This window comes from Pteropus medius, unplaced genomic scaffold, assembly GCF_902729225.1.
Source record: "Pteropus medius unplaced genomic scaffold, Ma_sr-lr_union100, whole genome shotgun sequence".
Taxonomy (NCBI): Eukaryota; Metazoa; Chordata; class Mammalia; order Chiroptera; family Pteropodidae; genus Pteropus; species Pteropus medius.
The window spans coordinates 23,310,937-23,336,622 of record NW_024354875.1 but is presented as its reverse complement, the minus strand read 5'-3'; the positions used below and the strand labels follow the sequence as shown (position 1 = coordinate 23,336,622).

At 36.9% G+C, this 25,686-nt stretch overlaps 1 protein-coding gene and 2 long non-coding RNA genes across 15 annotated transcripts in view; 2 read left to right on the top strand and 1 right to left on the bottom strand.

Moving 5' to 3' along the window:
• The window catches only part of ITGB6 (integrin subunit beta 6), a 118,432-nt gene that overhangs the window by 55,716 nt on the left and 37,030 nt on the right, over positions 1-25,686 (top strand). For 11 of the 12 annotated variants that reach the window (XM_039855641.1, XM_039855650.1, XM_039855644.1 and 8 more), the window contains 3 exons: positions 5,765-5,930; positions 7,152-7,313; positions 10,415-10,510. In XM_039855641.1, coding sequence (XP_039711575.1) covers positions 5,765-5,930; positions 7,152-7,313; positions 10,415-10,510 — 424 coding nt within the window. The remainder of the gene's footprint in view (positions 1-5,764; positions 5,931-7,151; positions 7,314-10,414; positions 10,511-25,686) is intronic. The other variant, XM_039855640.1, reaches the window with a different exon arrangement.
• LOC120597019 (uncharacterized) overlaps positions 1-25,686 on the bottom strand; it is a 55,007-nt gene that overhangs the window by 11,997 nt on the left and 17,324 nt on the right. Inside the window, exon 1 of one of the 2 annotated variants that reach the window (XR_005651306.1) lies at positions 20,353-20,860. The exons of the other annotated variant lie outside the window; for it this stretch is intronic. This is a non-coding gene — a long non-coding RNA (uncharacterized LOC120597019). Of the gene's footprint in view, positions 1-20,352; positions 20,861-25,686 lie in introns of those variants that run through there. 2 annotated transcript variants of the gene reach the window in all.
• LOC120597020 (uncharacterized) lies at positions 21,282-25,485 on the top strand. The gene is made up of 2 exons (XR_005651308.1): positions 21,282-23,483; positions 24,846-25,485. It is a non-coding gene; the product is annotated as an uncharacterized LOC120597020 (long non-coding RNA).

Below are 25,686 nucleotides of genomic sequence, written 5' to 3'. Positions count from 1 at the left end.
GTTATGATCTCTTGCATATAAGTCTTTGTGTAGATATATGTTTTTATTTCTCATGGATAGATACCTAGAATTGTAATTGTTGAATTGTATAATAAGTATAGTTTTAATTTTTTAAGAAACTATCAAATTACTTTCCAAAATGGATATACCATTTTGTATTTCCATCAGCAATGAGTAAGAGATTTAGTTATTCCAAACCCTTGCTAACATTTGGTATTGTCAGTCTTTTTAATTTGGGCTATTCTAATAGGTGTGCATCTCACTATAGCTTTAATTTGCATTTCCTTAATGACAAATAATGTTGAGCATCTTTTCGTGTATTTATTTGTTATTCTTATATCTTATTTTATGAAGTGTCTTTTCAAATATTTTGCTCACTTTTACAAATTAGGTTATTTATCTTCTTAACATTATATTATATGAGGTTTTTTTAAAATATATATTCTGGAAAGTTCTTTGTCAAATATGTTTTGCAAATATTTTCACCCAGTCTGTGGATTTTATTTTTATTTTTCTAGCAATGTTTTTGGTCAAGCAAAAGTTTTTAGTTTTGATGAAGTTCAATTTATCAATTTTTAAATTTTATGGTTAGTATTTTTTTTTGTCCTAAGAAACGTTTGTCTACCCTAATGTCACAAAGATTCCCTCCATGTTTGCTTTTAGAATTTTTATCGTTGAAGCTCTTGTAGTTATGTCTATGATCTCAAGTTAGCTTTTGTATTTGGAATAAAGAATAAGATCTAAGTTCATCTTTTGTTTCTACGTGAATATCCAATTGTTCTAGCACTATTTGTTAAGCAAGATTTTCCTTTCCCCACTGAATTATCAAATATGTGTGAGTTCAATTCTGGATACATTATTCTGTTCCATTGATCCATTGAATATACCCATGTAACCACTAATGCCTTATAGTCTTGATCGTTGTAGCTTTATAACAAGTCTTAAAATCTGGAGTGCAAGTCCTCCAACTTTGTTGTCTTTTTGTTTTGGCTATCCTAGATCCTTTACATTTTCGTAGAAATTTTAGAATTGGCTTGTTAATTTCTTCAAAAAATATCCTGAGATTTTTATTAGAATAGCATCGAAACCAGACATCAATTTGAGGAGAATGGACATCCTTAAAATACTGCATATCTAATCATTGCCCATGACATATTTTTCCATTCATTTAGATCTTGTCTCATTTTGTTTTGTTTTGGCAATGTTTTTTCATTTTCAGGGTAGAGATTCTACTCATCCTTTGTTTGATTTATTCCCATAGACTTTTTTAATGTTATCGTTAGTGGTATTTTTAAATTTTTTATTTTCTAATTGTTTATTGATAACATAGAAATGCAATTGATTTTTCATATTCTCTTTGTATCCTACAAGCTTGACAAATTTTCTCATTAGTTCTAGTCTGATTTTTTGTAGATTCCTTAGAATTTTCTAAGTGTATGATCATGCTCTCTGTGAATGATAGCTTCTGTGAATGACAATGAAAAACAATTGATATAGAATGATATCAGAGAAAACGATTAAAATTTTAAAACTTGGATGACTCAGCTAAGGAGGCAGCCTAGCATCCTGAACTAACAATAACACCCTGTCCTTAATCAGGCCTCTAGAAAAGAAAAGCAGTCCGGCTTTTTATAGCTCTGACTGCATTTCATTCATGCATTCATTTATTTATTTCTTCATTCATTCAGCACAAAAACGTACTGAGCTCCAACTATGTAGCAAGCATTGTACTAGGCATAGAGATCTCTGGAAGAAAAAGATCTGGCCCAGTCCTCACGGAGCTGAGATTCTTTGAGGAGCAAGCACACAGCATAGCACGGTGATTAAGAGTCTAGGCTTTGCAAGTCAGCACTGGATTAGGTCCTGATTCATCTGCTCACTCAAAATGTCACCTTAGGTGAATCATTTTACCTCTCAAAGCTTCAGCTTGGAATAATAGTACTTATTACACAGAGTGGTTGTAAGGATTAGGTGAGATAATGAATGGAAGCATTTGCAACTGGGCTTGGCCTTGAAGCTCTAAGTACTTGGTAGCTACTATCAACAACAGATAGAAGTTAGGGGGAGCCAGGACACTCACTGCACAAGGTACAGTGAATGGGGACCCAAAGGAGGATTATATATTTGATCTCTTGAGAGGTCAATATTTTTCTGTTTTCTAAAGGTGTTTCTTTTATTTGTATTAGCAAAATTACCATTAGTTAAACTTATAGTTATTTTTGCTGCAACGTTATATTTTTTCCTTTCCTATTACATCCTTAATTCTCTGTTTCTTCGTCCAAATACCATCATCCACACACATGTACAGCAAGAACTCAAATACTAAACACAAAAGTCAATCCTTTAATCAATCCAAACCTGCTAATTATGGAATAAAAATGTTATTTAGTAGGAAGGCAATAATGAAAAGAGCTTGGAGTTTTTCAGACCTGGGTCTAAATTATAACCTTACACAACAATTTACTCTCTTTGAACTTGGTTTCTTCACCTATAAATGAGGATAATAATATTTGCCTCTTAGGGCAATTGTGAGAATTGAATGAACTCAGAACATAACAAATATTCAAAACAAGTATTAATTTTCTTCCTCTTCTCAACATTTAGCATCTCTAGTTATTTTAATCTAGGAGTCCACAGACTTTTACATCTTAGAACTCTCTTATACTCTTAAAAATTAAGATCCAAAAGAACTTAGTTTATGTGGGTTATATCTATTAATATTTTCCATATTAGAAAGTAAAACTGAGAAAATTTAGAAATAATTAGTTATTGATTTGTTTAATAATTATAACAAATGCACTGCATATTACTATAATAACACATCTTTATGAAAAATAACTATATTTTCCAAAGCAAAACTAAAATTAACAAGAAGAATGACACTGTTTTACACTTTTACAAATCTCTTACCATCTGGTTTATAAAAAGACAACCAGATTCTCATACCTGCTTCTGCATTTAATCTGTTATATTTTGTTTGGTTGAATTCTATGAAGAAAGTCAAACCTCACATACATAGTTAACAGCTTTTCCTAATGACTGTATAAATTCTTCTTTGATATTACATCAAACTAGATAAAAGGTAAAAGTTAGTTTCAATGTGGAATATGAAACAATATGAATAAACTTTTCATATTCTGTTACATTAAAAGCCATCGGTCTGTCTTGCACTTTGAATGACTTTTACCAATGTGTGTGATTTTATAATATAATGCTTGGCCATTTGGAAATTATCGCTTTACTGAGTGATGTATATCTTACAAATTTCATGATACAATATTGAAAAATCATATTCATTAATATTGCCATCAATATCATCAGATAAGTCTTGATGTATTGGGAAGTTATTAATCTCATGAGTGACATAAAATTTTCCAAAATTCTAGTTTTCTAGTTACCTCGAATTTTATCACTGGCAACAAATATTGATATTTGTTTTTTCTTGAAGTAATGAGCTCACTTTCTTTGTTTTTAAGAGCATATCTACCAAATACCTAAGTTGGAATAATAGTTTGGCTGTCAGCATTCTTTCAGGTAAAAATGGTATCCTATAAAAAAAATTGAAAAATGTCTAGCTAAGCTCAAACAATCACAAAAATGCTTTTCTACTATAAACATTGTACTTTGGTGTGAAGCAGGAATGCTGTATGCATATTTCTGATGTGGTCACACAGAAATATTTTTTTAAAACATGTTTTCAAGGGTGTAGACTTAATAAAACTAATAACTTTTACTGCTTCATCAAGAACAATGAAGTGAAACTGGCATTTTTCAAATCATTATGGTAAATGCTTGCTATATTTGTCCTTAACAAACATAAGGACAACTATACGGTTTCGTGACATTGCCTTGATTCATGCTAAGGCACCAGCAGTTTTACTCACCATTGCCTTTGCATCATCAGCGCAAATGTCAACACAGTGAAAAAGACGCATAACATCTTTCATTATTGTGGAAAGTTTGATCTTAAGGACTCCCTGAAAAGGTCTCAGGGTCCTCTGTGAGTCTGTGTATAACACTTGTAAAACCTCTGTTTTAATTTAATCTGTAATGCCTTTTAAAGTTGCTTTTTGTCTTCATCCACATTGGATGGAGGGTCACTGAAAATTTATTTCACCGTGTAAGAATGCTGAGGTGGTTTACATTTTTGAAAGAAGTTTCTCTTATGCTGTTGTCTGAGATATGACAACAAAAAACCATAATTTCTCCATTTCCAGATTTGTAGATGAGTTGTAATGTGCATTTAAAAATATTTTGTAGCACAAAGGTCAAATTTTATCCCTCTATCCAACATTCTGAGGGATTCTTTTTTAACTTCATTTTATATAGGTTATGGCATTTTGTTTTATTTTGAATTTGACGCCAACAATGAGGAATTCATTGTAGTTTTGTAAAATTGAAAACCAGACCATGAAATGCTTAGATTTTTTTATATGTACACACATAAACATATACGAGTAGACAGTATAGTTCCTTATTGCAAAGGTAATAGCAAGCCCATGTGAGAATACAAACAAACAGAAGAAAATGGAAATTATTTCTACTCCTACTCAAAAAAGATGGTATCAACCTTTTAGTATATACAATTACAGTCTTATTTTGTAAATATTTATTTAAAATTTTAACAAAAAATGTAAGTAGCATTTTTTTAATATTGTGTTTCATAATTATCTTGCATTTAAAAAACAAATCTATTGTTGCAGAGAGATTCAAAATAAGTTATTTGGTGATGCGCATCTATTTCCTTCAATCGCTATACTAAGAAAGTAACAACCAAATATGAGCATTTATTAGAGGAAGAAATTTGACCAGACAGGGGCAGCCTCCACTCAAAGTTTCCTGGCATGACCTTGGCTCTGACATTCTGCTTTGTTTTAGCTACATTGGTCTCCCAGCACATTAATCTGCTGAGTGAACTAAATTAACATTTATTCCACTTTCCAAAAGCAAAGAGTCCTAGTAAGATCTATATAAGCAAATAATTCTAACCAACAAAGATGCAAATTTCTTACAAAGCTCAGAAGAGCTGAGTAACTTGCCCAAAGTTTCATGTACAGCTACTAACTGGCTTTCAGAATAAGACATGGCTGAATGTATGATCAGCTCTTTCTGTTCTACTGCAGTATTTTGGGGTCAGATATCTTAACATGGTATCTTTCTCATATGTAAACTGTTTTAAGTGGTGGTTTTATTCCTAGGCTGGTCCACAACCATCTGTTCAGTCACAGGAGAGTTGGACTCTAGAACCGAGAGCCCTGCTCTGATTTTTGGGCCTTGGCAGGCAGCGCTGGGTGTACAGGTGGGAGCAGAGGAGGAAGACAAAAGTTTTCTCTCTGTCTTGCTACAGGGTGACTCATACTTGATGACAGCTTAAGATATCGGAATACAAAGAAATTGTTGTCATATAAACTTAATGGTGGATTTTTGGTTGAGGGGCAAGAGAAGTAGTAATTATACACACACACACACACACACACACACATACACACACAGGAGTGGGGAGTCTGAATACCTGATTATCTGTTATCTGAGCTTGAGCAAGTGTAAGACACACAGTAAACTCTCAGTGTTAGCTAATATGATCATTTTTGAGGAAATGTGTGGGAGATGGTGACAATAAACTTAACAATGAGATTCATAGCCAAGTTACAGAGTCAGCACTTCAGAAAAACTCATCTTTTAAGAAATTTTGCCAGTCTATGAGATCTATTAATTGTGTTTTATATTATTTCATCAAAAATATTTTCACATTTTACTTTTACAGTAGTATTCCATATTTCTGCTTACCTACATTTGGGTTCAAGCATATTTTGCCACTAACGAATGATGCAGAAAGATTCAATGAAATTGTGAAGAAACAGAAAATTTCTGCTAATATTGACACACCCGAAGGTGGATTTGATGCAATTATGCAAGCAGCTGTGTGTAAGGTATGCTGAGGGGAATAGTGTTTCAGTCTGATAACACGAATTTTATCTTTTGTTAACACATCTACTTTGAAAAGCTTAGCTAACTTTATCTTTCCTTTAATTGCCATATTTCTCCATTTGATATTTTTCTTAAAATAAAATTTGTATTGAATTTTTAATTCAATCATGTTAAGATGGACATTTTTGTGCCTAATATTTGAATAATCTAATAAAATTGTAGAAGTATTGGGGAAATTTGACTAAAACAAGTTATGTATGACTAATATTCAAAGATTGAGATCAGATTAAGTTTTTGAGTTAATAATAATAAAAAAAAATCAAAGACAGAAAGTAATGAAAAAGTAAAAATGCCCCTGAACCAGTATAAACCTCTACATATGATTATATATTTATTGTTTCAAACCAATAAAATAAGCCACACTGTCTGTATAGCAGTGCAGGAACACCACTTCTCCTTGAGAATCAGACACGTATCCACAGGAATGATTTCCCTGACGTCAGGTGATAGCTCTTCATGGAAAATATCAGGAAACAGACAGGACTGAAGCTACTAGAAGGTGGGAGGGCCAAGGAATTAGGGAAGGAAGAAAAAGGATAAGGTGTGATGGTGCAGCCAAAATGAGCTTTTGTGCAACTAGATCTGGACTGATGTTAATCAGAGGAGAGAGCTCTGCTAAGAAACAGCAACAGACCATCTAAATTAGCAGTACCTTGGGGGTCACACTTGAATAAGCAATTCTTATCCTTCTTTTACATTTATAATTTTTGGATGATATCAGTAGAAAGAGAAATATGTGCCTAAATGTTGGATGACATTTCAATAGAACAGGCTTACACTGAGTCCATTTTGTACTGCATTTTTACTAGTTTTGCTTCAGCTTGGATTTGGGTTAATCTACGACCTTCTCTCCTCATTTTTCTGGTAAATTGAAAGCTAGACAGTAAAAATAATTAAATATGTAAAAGTCAAGATCAATTGTATACTAATTGTAGTGAAACTTTTTTTCTGAAGCATAAATCATCTGAAAATGTTGTCCAGGAAAAAGCAAATGTCATGGAATTTTGTGTTTTTAATATTATCAACTCACGATAGATGAAAAAGGCTGAAATAGACCAGCAATATAACTTTTTTAATCTGAATGTGTCCTATCTTAATTGATTCACTCTCAATAAATGTCTGCCTCTATTTAATACAACTCAAATGTTTCTTTCTTCCTGTAGGAAAAAATTGGCTGGCGGAATGACTCCCTCCATCTCCTGGTCTTTGTGAGTGATGCTGATTCTCATTTTGGAATGGACAGCAAACTGGCAGGCATTGTCATTCCTAATGATGGACTCTGTCACTTGGACAGCAAGAATGAATACTCCATGTCAACTGTCTTGGTGTGTAAACTGTACTCTACACTGTTTTCAGGGCTATAAGGAGGCAAATGGAGCAATAATTACTGTAGTAGATAGCAGAATAACCCACACTTGGTGAAAACACTGCACATTTTCAGATTTGAGATTAACAAATGACTTGTCTCAATTCTCACCGTTAGAGTTTCCCACAGGAACACAGGTGGGTGGTGGGGCTATGTGAGAAGTTAGGATCTGCTATGACACAAATGATCCCAGAACCTCCGCAATTTTTCAAAAAGCTTTAGGCCTGAGAAAAGAAGTACAAGCCAGCTCATTCTGCTCTCAACCACAGTTCCAGAAAGGGACAGGGTGCGGGGCTCAGACCAAAGGCGTAATCACATAGGAATTGCTGTGAATCATGGTTCCAGAGTCATGTCCCCTAAATAATGCCATGCTTTCATGGGCCACAGAGCTCAGCGGGAAACAATTAGTCAAGTCCTACTTGGTTAGTGTTTATTAACATTTGGTGTACTTTTTGCCATTTAAAAAATGCTGGTGACGTGCTAGGAAAAAAAAAAAAAACTTGACTTTTGTAAAACAAGGTAAAATGTTCATTATCTCACTCAGTTCTCACCAGAATCCTATGTCTCTAACCGCTTTCTTCGAACAGACCATGAGGCTGCCATGCTTGTACATACGTTATTCCCTCTGTCTGGAATGCCCTTCCCTCGTACCTGCTGAGAAACTCATAATTATCCTTTAAAACCCAGCTCAATCATGACTGCTTCCAGGGGGCCCTTTTGATCTTGGCTGGGCCCCATAGCAATTACCTCTCCCCTCACTCTCCACAGAAATGTCTTCTTGCCTATTGCTATGCGGAAATGTGTTTGCTCATATATGTCTGTATTTCTTTAATGTGTGCTCCTCAGGGCCACGATTGGTGTATTATCTCTACATCTTGACAGCACAGTGCCTGGAATACAGTGGGTGCTGACTACCGTATGAAATACAATTGAATTACAAAATAGCAACCTGGGAAAGTCATATTATTCCCATTTAACTTTTGGGAAAATAAAGTACAGAACATTTAAGTGACTTTTTAAAATGACAATGCTGTAAAAGTGTATATAAGGAAGAGAAAGGGGGAAGAGGGGATAGAAGAGGAAAAGAGAGAGAAAGGGAAAGAGAAAGAGAATGCAGAATTCTGAAATCAGATTAGAAAAAACTATTCTCTAAAAAATGAAAATTCAGTGAGATAATGTATATAAATGCTTAATACAGTGTGGGCAATTAATTTTTAAAAATCTAATGTTTCATAAATTACCTGCTACCATTCCTTGCCTAAATTTCTTAACTTCAACATGAATGTTCTCCCCTAACTTTTGATCACCAGTATTCCCCAAACATATATATTCTTTCATTATATAAACCGCCTTTCCATATTACAAGATCAATGAGGGTAGCCATATTTTGTCTTTTAGCCAACTAGGAACAAGAAATTGTGAGAAATGAATCCATTTTTCATTACCTTTTCCTTGTAACTATTCAAATACTCCTTAATAGAAATGTTAAAAAAAAAAAAAGCAGGACCATAGGAGCAAAATACTACCTGTTACCTAATATGATCTTCTCATCTAATAAATTTTCAGTTCATTCTGTTGAGTAAGTTGCTACAAATGCACAGAAGCCATGGACTATTTCCATGCCTGCCTGTAACATAACCTCTTGGGTCCTTTGAACACTTCCTATGTATTCAACATTGGGCCAGGTTCCTGGGGCCACAAAATAATGACGTGGTCCCTGGTATAATTGTGGGAATTAAACCAGCTGATGTGGATCAAATAAAAAAATCATATTTCCTATCTATGAAGGGCTACAAGGTATGATTTTGGCTATATGAACACAGCAGTTGAAAACTTCAAGAATATGAGAAAAGAAGGGACCAGCATTGGAGGAGTTCACGCTTAAGGGTGAACTAGTGTTTGGTGTTAAGGATGTTTAGTGTTTGGGCAGTTGAACAGCAGAGGAAAATGTCAGACTTGGGAAAATTTATATTATCTGATTCTACTAAGATCTACTAGTAAAAATCCAAAAGGCACGGAAAACGTATCAAACAGCCAGATTTGTGGTTGGGTCATTTTCCTGAGTATTTTAGGCAAAACTATACTTTTCCATTTACTTGAATCTTGTGCCTAAAGAAGGCATTAAACAAAAATACCCCAGAAGTACTGAGGATAAGTGAACGCACCGCATTAGTGTACAGTGTCCCTCCACTTTGGCTGATTTCAGACACAATCGACAAATTCTTCGTTTAATTGTTTGCAGGCTACTCTTTCACCTGAGTTTCCTCTTTGTACATTATCCACATTTGGATTCATCCTAGAGGCAAATGTGCTGCAATTTTTCAGCCTTGGAAAGTAAAAGCCATCTTCAGATTTGATAATTAATGACTTCTTTATTTTTTAAAGTACCCATATCACTTGGGAATAAATGTGTCAATAGAATGTGTTTTCGACTGTCCTGTGAAAATATTGCAGGAACTCATAAAACCGATTAGTGACATCAAAAAGGCAATAAGACCAGCCCCAAGAACTGGTATAGGAAGAGCTCAAGTCAGATGGACGGAGGAATTGTGGTGTGTCATTCCTCAGCAGGCTGTCCCTTCCCCAGCTCTTATTCTGCCTCATCCAATTCTAGTATGAGTTTCAGAGCTATAAGAGTCACCCAGTGACATCTGTCAGAGTATACCTGCTCTTCCTTCCACTTTAACATTCCCTCTAACCTGAGCCTGCTGGCAAGTGGCACTTAGAAGAAGAAACGTGTCTCTACCCCTGAAAATATGGCACACTACGAGTTGTTAAGTAAATTTCAAGTGATCACCTTAGAAGTAACAGAGCATAATGCACCACATTGACAGACACTGACTCTTAGGAATTAATTGGATTTACAAGATTTAGGAAACAATTATTAAACCAATTAAGTAGTGCTAATTGTGTATTTGTTTACTTAGAGTGATAGACACAGTAAGGCCTATGAGCATTAAAATGCCAAACTCAGTAAGATATCTTTGGAAAAAAACATTCCTTTATTTATTTTACATACTTTTGTTAAGATGATACTTAAAATCTATATGTTAATTTTAGGAGTATCCGACAATCGGACAACTCATTGATAAACTGGTGCAAAATAACGTGTTACTCATCTTTGCCGTAACCCAGGAACAAGTTCATTTATATGAGGTAAGCAAACATAATTCAGGAAATTCCATCAAGGGGATTATTCGACATGAAACTTTAACATTAACCCTGAGTTTAACGCATGGGATGCTATTAGAAAATTATTAACACATGCCAAATGTACTGGACACTTGGAAAAGTGGATTCAGTTACTGTTTATAATTTAAATGATAAACACAGAGGTGCCAAGAAGAGTGGGGACAGATATGTGGGACAAGGAAAAAAGAATTATGGAAATGAAAAAATAAGTCATAAGAAAGCACCAATAAAGATAGGACCACTTATCTAATGGAAATCTAGTCTATCTCCCCTTGAACTATTTCATCTGATGAGGAGAGAATTAACAGAAAGCAGAAAAAATTATGAGAATGGGAGAACTGACTTTAAATGCTCTGACATTTGCAAATTAGATACGAGAAAACATGTAAGTAGAGACACAACTCAAGCTATTGAGAAGTGGAAAGTTGCAAGAAAAAAACTTGTTAGACTGAACCAAAAAATAATTTCTCCATAAAGTAGCTGGATTTGCAGTTCAAGTTTTGGGATGGCAGCACCAACTACAGAGAGAGAACTTACATTAGATGAAATAATGTTTGTAAACCAATACTTAAATCGTAAAACGCATATGCAAACACAAAAGATTTCTGTGGTTTCTTTCTGGTCTAAGAAAAACAATGTGTCAAAATGCCATGAATTGAGGTACTAGCAAATGATCTATTTCTAATGCGCAGTGTCACAGAGAAGTAAGGACTCTCTAGCCTGGGACCTAGAAAATGTCAAGAAAATAGGCGTACATTAAATTGTCTCCGACTTTTGTGCTAACGCTTCAAATACACCTAAATTCAGAGTCTGATCTCCCATTCCTTTTGAAAGGATCTCTTAACTCCTCGGTGACTTTACAGGGTTCAAGAAACACTGAGATTACTTCACAGAGGCTTTGATTAAATGCCACTCAATGCTGAGATTGGTGCAGCCCATAAACTTGCATTAGGTTATGTAGAAAGGATCCAGGAGGAGATCCTATCTTGCATTTTTAATAAGAGGAGGTTATTGTACTCCAGGTGAGATTGCCTTCTGCTGAAAACCAAGGAAGTCCCTTGCAATCAAGCTGCATACTTGAGGCCTTTGTTCTATGCAGAGATCATGTGGATTCACCTGATCTGGGCATTTTCTTAAGGCTCTTTAGTATGTGATACTTGTTTCCAGTGGTTTTAAGTAGTAGAACTGCGGTAAAGATTTAAAAAAATATATACCACAAATACAATAGTGAGTCTATTCTGCCTTTGATACTTAAGGCTAGTGTGAGAGGACCCTGGGGGTCTCAACACCTCCTCCACAGCAGGGCTCCTGTTTTGAAGGGGGAGGGGGTGTTGCACAGAACTTTTCTTAACAGGAGAGTCTGGGAAACACGACTGATGATCATGAACACAGACGACCATAACTCATTTTGGTAATAGGCTTTAAGACTCACAACTCATTTATATACCTCCTCAAAATTGCTATTAAAAAGACAGAGGAAAATAACTATGTGGCAAAACAGAACCCGTCGTGTTTAAGCTAGTTGCATCCACGGTTCCTCCCTTGTTGCAAAGGAATGCCCATTTCCAAGGAAAACACCAGATTAGAACTGCCTCTAATGTAACAGCAGGACATTCATTTTGCCTGTCTACTAATCTCATTATGAGGTGAATTTACGTTCTGTCATGATCTGTGGTCTTTACCATCCAGGCTCCGTTAAATTCAAAGGGACATTCGTAGGGAGCCACGTAGTGGACCAGGTCAGCAGCCCCCTCTATGACTTCAGTCTTTTCATTATTTTATTTTTATTTTGTTGGGTTCGCTATTCCATCTGTATTAGTGGGGGCAGACAGCTGCCTGGTCTCAAGATAATGACAGCAACATTGCACTTTCCTGAAAGTTTCACACAGCATGAAAATGCTGATCTCCTGTTTTATTGATAATGAAAACTGAAAATAGACCAATAATGGCTTGTGTTGCTTTTCCACTTAAATCTCTTAGAAGGAGCCTTATGTGTGTGCAGGAGCCCTGTGCAACCTGATGTTTGGATAGCTGTGATAGAGAAACTTAACTACTAAAGAATCACTGAAAAATAAAACCAGCAATAGGAAAAGGAAAGCTGCTAAGTGGTAGGAGCTAATGGAAATTCCAGAGGGCAAACTGCCTGCCCCAGTTCTGTGCTGAGTAGAGTTGTGTGCATACACCCCAGGCAGGGGATGGGTTAGGTTCAATGGCGCTCCATCTTGCAGCAAAAAGATTTAAGTAGCTCAATCATGGAATGCAGGGAAAATGACTGTTTTTTCAGTAATTCTGGTAAGATGTTCTGGGCTTCCCAGATGTGTAGTGCTGCTGTACTTTGTGGTAACAGAGATGAACAAACAATGGAAAGGATAAAGTAAGCAGTTTCTCCTTCAGTTCAATATGACTACAGTGTGCACCCCATACTCCAGCAAACAGATATTTTGAGCAAACTTATTATTACGAATAGTTTCCTGTTTGTCTAATTACAGAGTTCAAGAGATAATGATAGATAATAGACTGAGCCGTAGGTAGTATATTACATTCTAGTGCTAACTACCATTTTGATTCAGTATTCAATTATCCAAGCTTAAAAACAATTTTTTTTAACTCCTCTGTTGTTTTCAAATGTTTACTGTTAATTTACTGTTAATTTACACTAAGATAGTATCAGGCTAATAAGCCTCAACTGTCTAATTTGACTAGTCTTTCCTTCCTAATGAGGTATTGAGATAAAAAACAATTAAATACGCATTCTTTACTACATTGTCAAATTGTTAACCACCTGGGATTATTTACAAGACTTTAAAACATTCTATATCTTTCAAAATGTCTACATCTGCCTGGAAAAGATGAGTTTTATGAAGTTATAATAATAATTATTATATGACCTTGTATTTATGTTGTAGTAATGTTGAAACACAGCACTTAGAAAGTAAATAAGATATATTGGTAATAGATATGTCCAGTTTAGTCTGTGACCATTAATTGATGTCCCTATGGTTATTAGGACAGAGTGATGTGTCTAAAGCATGGGACAGGCACCCAGGCTGGTTTTTATACCACCAAAGGGCCTCTCCCTGGAGGTAAAAAGCCCTTGATTATCAGCTCTTTGAGGAAAATGGTGGGTCTTGTTCATCTTTCTGTTTAAGACAATTTTCAATATATACTAGATTCTCAGTAAATATTTGTTGAATAAATTTTTTAAAAATTGCAGTGCAAACACCTCATCTTTTCTCAAATTGGATTAAAGTTTCTAAATAGGGACTTGAAGTTTTGGGTGACAAATACTTGTCAAGATTGAGGGAACCCATGCGTAAGAGCAGGTGGAGGTGCCTGACCCTTTGCTACGATCCCTTTAGACTCAGCTGGCACCAGAGAGGAAAGAATACTCTGTCATCAGTCTTAGAACCAGCCTGCTGGATGAGCTCCAGAATTTTCTTACTAGGCCATGAAAGAAAAACCCCTGAGCAATTAGTCGTTATATCTAAAAACAAGCATGAAGAGTAGCCACAAAATGCTCTGAGCCTGACATTCTTGTGTGGCTTGTGAAAATTATCAACCATATATGAGTTTCAATTTTATTTCACCCCTTCTTTTTTTTTTTGCTCATCTTTTGAACTTTCACTGCAGCAACAGAGTTGAAAGGCAGAGAAATGAGGGAGGAAGATAAAACGAAAATTGGACCCTTCTCCTGCTTATTAGCCTGTTCTGTTACCATTTTGTTTTATAATGTTCGCTGTTGGAAAAGCTCAAAATAATTTTGCTCTGATGAAAATTCCTATAGTTTTGGCCTTGGTATTTACAAAAACAAAGCAAAACAAACAAACAAACAAAAATAAAACGACCTCCAACTTTAGTAGTCAGTGACTGAGCCCGGAGCGGGGAAATCACCATGAATTCCAATGGTCTTTGTGCAGATAAAATCTAGCTAGCTGTAATATAGCAAATTATTGGGCATGGTGTAGAAAGTTGTTATTTTATCCTATCAACCCCAACCTATAGTGAGGTATTTCAAATTTATGCTTTTAGTAAAAATAAAATCATCTAAGAATGAAAAGGCAGTTTGTGAATTATGAGAAATATCCTTGTAGTTAATAAATTATTCTTAATTCAGGTATAATAGAAAAGGATTTTGATTTCTTTTTAATTGATGGTGTCTGGGAACAAAAACCGAGGAGAAGCATCTGTTTACACTTCCCTCATTAATAAAGCCTCTTTTAAAATTTGGAAATAGGACTCATGCCTTCAGATTATCAGGGCAAGATTATTAGAAGTATTTTCCAGTCTAATTAATAAATCAGAAAGTCATCAGTAGCTATCCTTTAGATGCCACATAGTGCTTTTCTTCTAAAGAATTCAAAGCCTCATAATCCAGAAAATAAACACACAGAAAAAAAAATACAGATTTAAAGTAGGGTCTTAATGAGATGCCCTATTATGCCAACCCACATAGAACTAAAACATGGGATTTCAACGATATAATACCTAAATGTTTCAAGATTTACACAGCACCCAGAATATCTAGCATATCATTGGGACCAAGATGCTATTGACTGAAGTCGCTCATTTATTTATTTATTCATTCATTCATTCATTCATTCATTCATTCGTCAAATATTTCATGAGATCCTCCCATGAACCAGGGTTTCTGATTATAGAAGAGAAGAATAAGACAGTGCCTGGCTCGAGAATTCTCATGGAGCATTAACAGACTTGTGGACCAATAATTTGCCTAACGAACATGTCAAGGGCATTTTAGAAGTTGTATTCTGGAAAGAGACCCTAAGGCAGAGTTTTGCTGAGCGGCCAGAGTTTTCAATCAGTCAGTGTTTTTACTTTTTCTATTCACCATCTTGGTTAGAAGGGGCAGCAAATTAATTGGCAATCTTAAACTACCTTTGATGCTCTCAGTACCATAATGTTGGACTAAGCCTTTTTATTTATAGCTGGGGAAACTGAGAACCAGAGATGATATGCAACTGTAACTATAAAAATAACTGGGAAGGTTTGCTGAGGGCTTACTAGGTAGCAGTCTGGGGTTAAGATTTTAACTCGTTTTACCTTTTAATCTCCGTTTTATGGCTATAGAACCCAAAATAACAAAGCAAATTGCACAGAAGAGTCAGGATTTGAACCCAGGCAGTTTGTGTCCACAGCCTCAACCACTGAGTTAAGTCGCAATTGAAACTGGACTGCTGTAGTGAAAGAACGTACTAATTTCTAGCAACTAGACCACCAGAGAAGCAGCATTTTAAATAAAGTAATTGACTTTGAAAGTCACTGAGCAGTGAAAGCCCAGAGCCTAAGGGTGAGCTGAGCTGCCTGACAGAGGAACCAATAAGTGAAATTCTTATAAAAGGCAGAGTCCTTCAAGGCCAGTAAACACTAGGGTTCTTTGATGTTGCTATTAATTTAAATGAATATGGCAATTTTTAAACGTATAGACTTGAAAAAGAAAAGAGACATTTGGATTCTACTTTGTGGGTCGTTTAAGCTCTGAGCGGCAAGAACAGGCCAGGGAGCATGAAGTCATTAACCAACCATCTAAAATAGCTATTGTTGAAGCATTTGAGATTTCACTTCCTGGTAATTGTCATCAGTTTGGCTCAAATAAACTCATAAAAATTCAATAAATAAATAGTAAAATAGCTACTGTCTATGGTAATCGCTATCTACGGTTCTAGTCAAAGGGGGAAAAGGGGACACATGGTCTGACAAAGGCTATAGGTTTGTTATGATACAATTCAAGCACACAGAAACATAGAGTAAGGTAGTGAACATTCATATGCCTACCACCAGATTTCTCAGATCTTGACATTTCGCTTCCATATTTGCTTCAGGTTTTTTTTAAAGAAATAAAACATTTCAGATATAGTTGCCTGTTGTGTAACTGCTCAACTCTAACCCCACCTCTCTCTTTCCTCCCATAGAAATAACCAGTATCTGAACACAGTGTTTATCATTCCCACATTTATTTTTTGTACTATTAAAAATATATGTACATCCACAAATAATTACAGCGTTGCGGCTTACAAGTTTAATTTCATATCATTTCTACTATTTGATTTTTGACTCAATGTTATGTTTTGGGATTTTTTTTTAATTATGGTAAAGTGTACATACACAATTTACCATTTTTACCATGTTTAAATATATAGCTCTGCGACATTAAGTACATTCGCATTGTTGCGGTCAAATTTTTGAAGCTTATCCATGGAGATACATATAGCTCTCATTTACTCTGTTTCACTGCTATGCATATTCCATTAAGTGTATGTACTGCAGTGTGTTCATTCTGCATCTGAGGGCATCGTAACACTTCCACCTGTGCAGCATTACAGATGTTGCAGCCATGTACATCCTTGCACACATGTTCTCTACTGAGGATTCATTTCTGGAAGTAAAGTCCCCAGGTCACTGGGGAATGGCATTCTCAACTCTCCTTGGTGTGTCCAAGCCGCTTTCCAAAGTGGCTGTATCAGTTATTCTCCTGCCAACAATGTGGGAGTGTGACTCCCCACCCCCCTCAAAAAAAAACCACCACGTTATTTGAAAGAAAAAAAAGAGCAAAGATAAAGAAAAGCATAAAGAAGAAAATAAAAATCACTCAAAACTCACCACTCAGACATAGCTAACCATTCTTGACATTTTAGAATAAGTCCTCTTTTTTTCTTTGCATAATTTACATATTTTAACATAATTGGCATCGTATTGTACATATTAAGTATGTTCAAATTTTTTTTGAATGAGTTGATATATTTACAGTCTTAAACTGCGTTTAGTTATAAATGTCACACAATCACTTTATTGACAAGGATGACATTAGAGAAAATCAAGGTCATTTTACAAAATCCTGAATCTGTGGTTGCTATACTTACAGGATGTCTGCTTTAAAATAAAAGCTAGCTGCTTCCCAGCAGTAGCTACAGAACATCACAATTACTACATTTTTACTTACTGGGTTACTTCTTTACATATTCACATGATTTGATTACTTTTTTACACATTCATGTATAACTTTCATGATAACTTTAATAGGAACAACAAAATATTTCTAATATTTATTTTCTTATCCCTGCAAGTGCCCCCTTGGTGAGGACTCTAACGTCTGTGACCAAACTCAGCTTCTCCAAAGGCTCCTCTCCATTCTGAGCTCTAAGCTGTATAACCGCCCTTCTTTATGCTTTCTCAAAGGCCCTCAGGATGCAGGCACCCCTGTTTAACTCATTTACCCATCTACCCTCTGAAGCTTTCCTAAGGTATAGTTGGCCACTCTTGTCTGTGTCTGCAAGGCTGGCCCAAATTACTATGTTACGCTAAAAGGAAGCTCACTCCAGCTTGGATCGCCATGCAAGAGTCTAACTGCAAGCAAGCATTCTCCACATGGCAGAGCCTATTAAGCAGTTACATGTGGCATCAAGGCGCGAGGAATAAGTTAAACTGACAGCCCCCTGGACCTTAGAAGAGTTTGGGAGTATTATATATCTTAATTTTGTGCCTAATTATCTGAAAGAGCCCTTAAAATGCTACAGAGAAGCTAGTATTAATTGAAATATAATTCAATATTTTGTTCTCCCTGTAGTATTGAATCTTCAAAAAGTAAATAGAAAATTTTGGAATCAGAAAATATTTTTGAGCTTGAACAGTTCGGGCATACTTTATTCATTAATTCAGGCATCGGCATATTTTTTCTATAGGATTGCCAGATTTAGCACATAATATACAAGATGCCCAGAAAAATTAAAAATTTAAATAAGCAACAAAGAATTTTTAGTATAAGTATGTCCCATGCAATATTTGAGACATACTTACACTAAAAGTTTTAGAAATTTTACTAAAAAACTGGAAAAGAGTCGTGTGCAGGGATGGAGAATAATTAAAGGGGAAAGATTGAGATCTTACTTCAAGTATCTTCAGGGAAGACCCCTTTCAAGAAATTATTATGGAGCAGCAACCTGAAGGTTGAGGAGTTTTTGAGAGGGGAAGACATGTGCAAAGGCCCTGAGGCAGTAAGGAACTCAATGCTCACTGTGTTTGAGAAACCGAAATAAGGCTAATCAGCCTAATGGGAGAAAGAGATAAAGTGGGATAGGAAGGCTAAAACCAAACTCTCAGTCTTAAAGGCCAAGAGCAGTAAGCATGATGCTATTCCATGGACAGCAGGCATTCAAAAACACCACTTTTGTTGTTGAATATAGAAGAGATGTCTTAAGCCTCAACGAAGTATTGAAGTATGTTATAATTGAGGATACCTTCTGAATTAGGGGTATACAGATTTAAAAACATAACACCTTTATTTTCTAAATTGCCACAGCCCTTCTTGGACAGACCATTCTGTATCAGTCATTCTTAAACTTTGGTGCTCATTAGAATTGCCTAGAGAGCTTTCTAAAATGACCAATGCCCAGGCCACGCCCCAATCCAATAAATCAGTACTTCTGGGCCTGAGATCCAGATATCATCAGTGTTTTTAAAAATCTCTCCTAGTGCATCCAAGCACCTGGAGAGCTTTTTAAAAGGCAAATTGATCCAGGAGGTCTGAACTGGGCCCTGAGACTCTGTACTTCTCACAGCCCCCAGATGATATTGATGCTGCTGGTCCATCCACCACACTGCAAGTTATCAAGGGCTAATACCTCTTTAGCAGTCCTCGTGTATACAACACACACCTGCTCTCTCTTTTCTGCTCCCCTTCATCGTGTTCCTACCAGTCATCCTTCAAAGTTTTATTACCTGCCATTGGGTCTGCAAAGCAAAAGAGCATGCTAATGAACCTAACATCGCTTCCCATTTTAGAAGAGCTTTCTGAAGCTTTGGGATTTGCATTTGTGAGCAAAGGTCTGCAATTCCTCTCAAAAAGCAGGGTAATCTTATTAAGAGATGATCTGCTGTATCCTCAGTAACAAATACTCCATGTAGCCTCTTTGTTCTTGAAGTCTCCATTCTCCACTGCCTCTCTGTACTTGTTTGTCTGAGAACAATCACACATGGTGGGTCCATTTGTCTTTTCTTATCACTCTGTTACTGCTGCCGAGCACTTGCTCAGCTGTGCGCTACAGCTTCTTGGCTGACAAGATAATTACATTCTGGGGCAGACTGGGAGAAAGACAGGTAGTGCTCGAGAGTTCTGAAGCTGACTACTAGTCATCGCTGGTGCAGACTTCAAGATCAAGCACCTGATCTAATTAACACACTCCCATCACTGCCTACCTGACTATGGAATGCTGACAATTGAAAGCCCGAAGGCAAAGCAGATATCATGCAACCCAGACATTCAAGCTACCTTGTGCCAGAAACAATTACATATTCTTTTTGGAATCTTGGGTGTCCTAGTAACACAGTCGAGCCTGGGGGTAAACTTTTGCATAATACTGGGAGCCATGCATTTACCGATAATGAACAAGAGAACCAGTGGAATAAAACCTCACAAGAATGAAAGACCTCACGGCAAGAAAGCTTTCTGATTGCCTTCACAAGGACTTATTTTGTGAAAGCCAGCCCACCCCTAGCTCTGGAAGAAGCACACTGTTTGACAAAAGCGAGGCTTTTCCAGCAAAGAGCTGTTTTCCTTTGACCAGACATATAGCACAATACAGTTCCCCAGGAAATTTTTTTTTTTTTTTACCCTATGGTTTCACTACTTCCTACATTTCTTTCAATATGTAGCCTTTCAGTTTGAAAGTGATTACAGGCACAACCCTTTTTCTCCTTTTCTTTTTGCTTTGGGTAGGAAAATGTTCTGTAATCTCTAAGCCCCTATGTCTAAACAGAAGGCACTGTTATCTTAACTTTCTAATGAGACTCACCCTCACCAGCTGTTGGCATTTGAGCCATTTCTTGGCACAGCCTGGTGGAGCAGAGCGAGCACTGGCTTTGGAGCCAAAACTTGTTTCTAACACTTATCAGCTCTGTGACTGGGCAAGGTACTCATTTCTCCAGCTAAAACGAAGAGTTTAAAGGTTAAAGAAATCAAAAGAACCCTAGCAGAATGTTATGGGTTAAATTGTGCCCTCCCCCCCCCAAAAAAACATGTTAAATTCCTAATGCCTAGTACCTCAGAATGTGACCTTATTTAGAAATAGGGCTTTGCTGATGTAATTAGTTAAGGTAAGGTCATACTGGAGTAGGGTAGATGTTTAATCCAGTGAGACCGATGGCCTTAGAAGAGACACAGAGACGGAGTCACAGGAGAGAAAACAGCACGTGACAATGGAGACAGAGATTAGAATGATTCATATTCAAGCCAAGGATGCCAAGGATTGCCAGGGACCACCGGGAGTTAGAAAAAAAACAAGGACAAATTCTCCCCTTCAGGTTTCAGAGGGAGCACGGCCCTGATGACACCTTAATCTCAGACTTCTGGCCTCCAGAACTATGAGACAATTAATTTCTGTTTTTTGTTTTTTGTTTTTTAAGCTGCCCAGTTTATGGTACTGAGTTATAGCAGCCCTGGAAACAAATATATCCACTTAACTTACTCTTACTCATTAACCTCTCTCAGGCTCACCTATGACATCTCTAGACCAGGACAGTCATTGCTGGGTACCTGCCACCAGTGGCCTGGTGAAGAGAGCTGATCCTAAGGTAGAGCATGGTGGGTGGGTTCAGCTCTACTACTTCCTGATTGGATGACCTCAGGCAAGTTAACTAAATTCTCTAGGCCCCAGCATCTTTGCAGTAAAACAAGGATAATAATGGTACCTAAATAACAGAGCTTCTGTGAAGAATGAAAAAGATGACACTGCCAATTACGAGTGTTAACTCTAGCAATTCTTCCCTAGATGATGTTAGGAGGAGAGTTCTGGGCACCTTTAGACCTGTCTACAGTGTGGGCTCATTGCGCCAGAATAAGGAGATTAACAGAGGAGATAAAAAGCAATGTGGTCTCCTCCTCAGGCATTCCTGCCGCTTCCCCAAGGATGTCCCAGAGACCTCATGACAACACATGCTCCAGGAGCTTGGGTATCTGAGAATGTGTCAAAAGGCAGGAGGTGCTTCCCCAAGGAATATGTCAGGAAGCTTGTGAGAATCTTTCCATATTGTTGTGAGGACCCTTGAATTGGTAACTGCGGCTCCTGAGGAAGGAGAGAGATTCAGAAGGAGGCAGGCTGTGCTGTGAGTGCTGAAGAGTTTGCCCAGTGGAGACATTTTTTGAGTTCATCCCCAAGTAGAAGGAAACCAGGTAGAAACTGATTACTCCTTGTGGCCAAACACCTGACAGATCTGAGACCTTTTAAGAATTACCTGCACTTTCCCGATTTAGGTGACATCTTGATTACCCACAAGCATCATCTTGACGACAAGGAGAATAAATGTCTCTCTTTGCATTTGTTTGTCTCAATAGAGTTATATATCACTGGTTCATTTCTGTTGTGTGGATACATCTAGGAGTGGAACTGCTAGGTCATAAGGTGTGTTCATGTTCAGCCTTAGTAGCTACTGCCAGTTTCCAAAGAAGTTTTACCAATTTAGACTCCTACCAGAAGTGCATAAGAGAATTGTAAGGTTGTTTTTTGTTTTTGTTTTTTTTTTAAATTTTGGCCCTTCTAAGAGATTCATACAGGCATCTTATTGTGCTTTTAATTTATATTTCTCTAATGATTTAATAATGTTGGACCCTTTTCACATATTCTTTTGCCACTTGCATATCTATTTCTATCAAGGTGTCTTTTCCTTGTTGATATGCAGAAGGTGTTTCCATAGTCTGGCACCAAATCAAATGCATGTATTACAGATATTTTCTCCCACTCAATGGCTCCTTCTCTCTTAAAGGCATCTTTTCAGAACAGAACATTTTAACTTTAAGTCCTATTTATCCATCTTTTTGTTTATAGGCAGTGCTTTTGGTATTATACTTAACACATTTTTGTTTCTCGTCAGGCAACAAAGATAACCCCCCTGATTTCTGTAGTGATAAAAGTCAAGATAGTGGTTAAGCTTTTAGGGGAGAGATAATGACTGGGAGGCAATGACCTTGGAATAAAGGGAGAATTCCAAGGTGCTGATTATGTTCTATTTCTTGATCTTGGTGGCAGTTACATTTGCTTGTTTACTTTTTAAGTATTCATTGGATTGTATACTTATTACTTATAACACTGTACATGTGTTATAACATGTGTGTTATACTACCTTTAAAGTGTGTGTGGAGGGGGAGAGAATGCACAAACAGGAGCCACTATATGAAGAGATAAAAGGGAATGATGAAAAGAATACTGTGTGAGATTAGAGAGATATTTGCGAAAAGATTCTGCAACATCATAGATTGTCATTCTATACAAGCCAACCATTTAGTAAACGTATTTTACCAAAACACAGTAAGTATAGTTTAAGATCAGAAACACTGATATCAGTTAATAATATAACACTGAAAATAAATAGTGCCGAGCATAAAACCCCTTGATATTAGTGAGGCTTCAATGAAGAGTTAAGCAAGCACAGAGCCTAAAGAGAAGCAGCAGGTTGCTCTAAATATTTGGTTTTACAAATTATTTATTAAAATGTGGCTAGCAGATATATGGCAAGTCAACTTTTGTTTCCCACCCTCCGATGAGAAGCATGAGTGGCGTGGTCTGTACAAAATGGTAGCTAATGAGTCTGAGATGGTAAGGAGCCTTTGAGATGAGAGCAGAAATGTCAGAAGTCTAGCATATAATGGTCCAGGAGAGTCACCATCAAAGGCAGAAACCCAATCAAAATGCCCAGGAAGGATACAGTTAATACTAAACCACAACCGAGAGCACAGGCTCTGAACGTGAAGATGAGATTTAATGCAACAGGACGTACAGTCAAAGTGGGAAGGAAGGTCAATGTCAGGAGCCATCCCTTCTATGGATAAGAACACCAAGATAGCACCAAAAGCAGCCAAGGGTCTGCCAAGGCCCTCAGCCTGGGTCTTTGTTAAGAAAAAGCCAACCAATGTCCTGTCCACGGCCAGCAGGTATGTGTCTGCATGGTTCTCTGACCTTAGCCAAGCAGGCGTGCACATTTGACAGCTGGTTCTGGCAGCCAGACGCCGAGAGGCACCAAACTTGCAGATAGTCTCTGAGAGGAGCTCAGAGTGTACAGGTGTGAATTCGGTCCCTTTCTTCTGTATCCTTTGTTGCCTGCCCGCTAAATGACCCTCTGTTCATTTCTTATCTTCTATTCTTGACAAGCAGAAGATTTCCCGAGAGCAAATACAGGCTGAAAACAGTTTTGGTATCCCGTTGGCTGAGGTGTAATGGGTATTTTCCACAAGCACTGCATCAAGTGGCCTCCAGATTTTGGGTTAATTCTTGGTTAACAAAGCCAAATCCATCCACTTCCTAAAGCATAATCATGATCCTGCATGTGGTATGACATTTGGCGTTTGGCTATTAGGACAAGTGGTTTAGCATTAATTTTAGTTGCTGATTGCCACTAGAGCGAGAGTAGAAAGGAGTTGGCAGTCATAGCAGTACCGAGTGAAAACACTGACAATTTTGTAGAGGAAAACTATTAATTAATTCCTTGATACTGATCCCCCTCCCTGCAAGCATTTCAAATAACTAACTAGAACCATGGGCAATTTGGTGTCCTGATTTAATACTGTAAAAAAATTACACTTTAAATTTTGTAGTGTTATGATTACTGTAAATATCATGTGTCAAATGCCTTTCTTTCGTTAAAGCCCTAAAGTGCTATTATAAATTGTCCTAATTAAACATGTTTAATGTTAGAAAAAGGATGCTTTTGCATGCTTGGATGTGATAAATTATATAGCACTGTAACTATAAAAGATGACTCTTGAATATTAGAAATTATGAAGTCTAAAAACATGATGTTGCATGAGCTGATGAGAAATGCAAACTCCTATGCTTGGGCTTGAATTTCTTGGGCTTGAATCCCCTGTTATCTGTCCATGGATTATCCTAATTATAGATTTTACTTCCCTCCTCTCCACCATGCCACCCAGGAGTTCCTGAGGTTGATTTTCTCACTCATGTTTGCAAGGTTGGTTTTTTCTGATTGCCTTGGTGTTCTTAACTACCTTCATCAAGCCCTATTTATTTGTTCACTCTGCCTTCATCTCAAAAAAGATTTCTTATTTGACCAAAGGATAGCAGTTTCATGCAAAGTTAAGAGCCTTGAAATTCTTTTTCAAAAGGATCTAAACCTTTCCTTGTCAAGCTCTAACGATTACCTCTGCCTTCTCTTCTGGGACCAAATTTATACACGTTCTGGCTCCACTTGAGTGAAATTCAAGTTCCTATTTAGGTATTCGCTGTTAACCGCAGGTCTCATGCTTCACAGCCCTTTTGACATGTGTTTATTTGAATAGGTAAATCGATGAACTGGTGCCTTTCCCGTGCCTTTCCCGTATTTGAGAAGTTCTACCTGACTCGGGGAATCGGAGTGGAGCCCGCCTTCACTGGGCAGCGATGTGGAGCATGGAGCAATGGGAGGAATGTTACCTGGATTCCTGCCCACAGCCCCTTTAATAATAAAACAGCCTCACGGCAGAGTGACAACTGACACCTTTAAGAGTTCAGACCATCGACTTCAAACTGAAACACTATCATGATCATAAGTGGAACATTACAAAACCCACAAATTAAAACCAAAGCCCATCTTTTTAATAGAAGAAGTGTAGAAAGCTTGGACTTAACCCAGGTACCCACCTCCAGCAAGTGCTCAGGACTCCCAGAACACGTTCGTGTTCTAACATCACCCTGGCTTTGTTTGTTTCTCCGCTTCGTCCTGCTTGTCCTGATTTATTTATTTAGTATCACAATTATAATTAATGATAATTATTAATTCTAATTAGTTTTGTGTATTTCCTAAGCTATTTGTCTTCTGTGGAATAAGATAAGATATCATTATGTTTGAACTACAGGAGATGCCCTGAATCCTTCACTCAAAGCTTATTTCTCTTTTCTATGTACAATCTAATAAATTCAGTCATCTGATTTCACAACACACAACAGCTTAGAAGACCGCAGCTGACAAAAAGAGTGTTTCTCTCTTCTTGATGTCTCATAGTATATTAAGCTTACTTATTAGATGTTGTCAATGCAACAGTAAATGAATAAATGAGTGAATTGGCAGGGGAGCGATAACTTATAGCTTAACAAGGAAACAATAGAAACTATTTAAAAACAAATAAAAGAAGCAAAAGCATA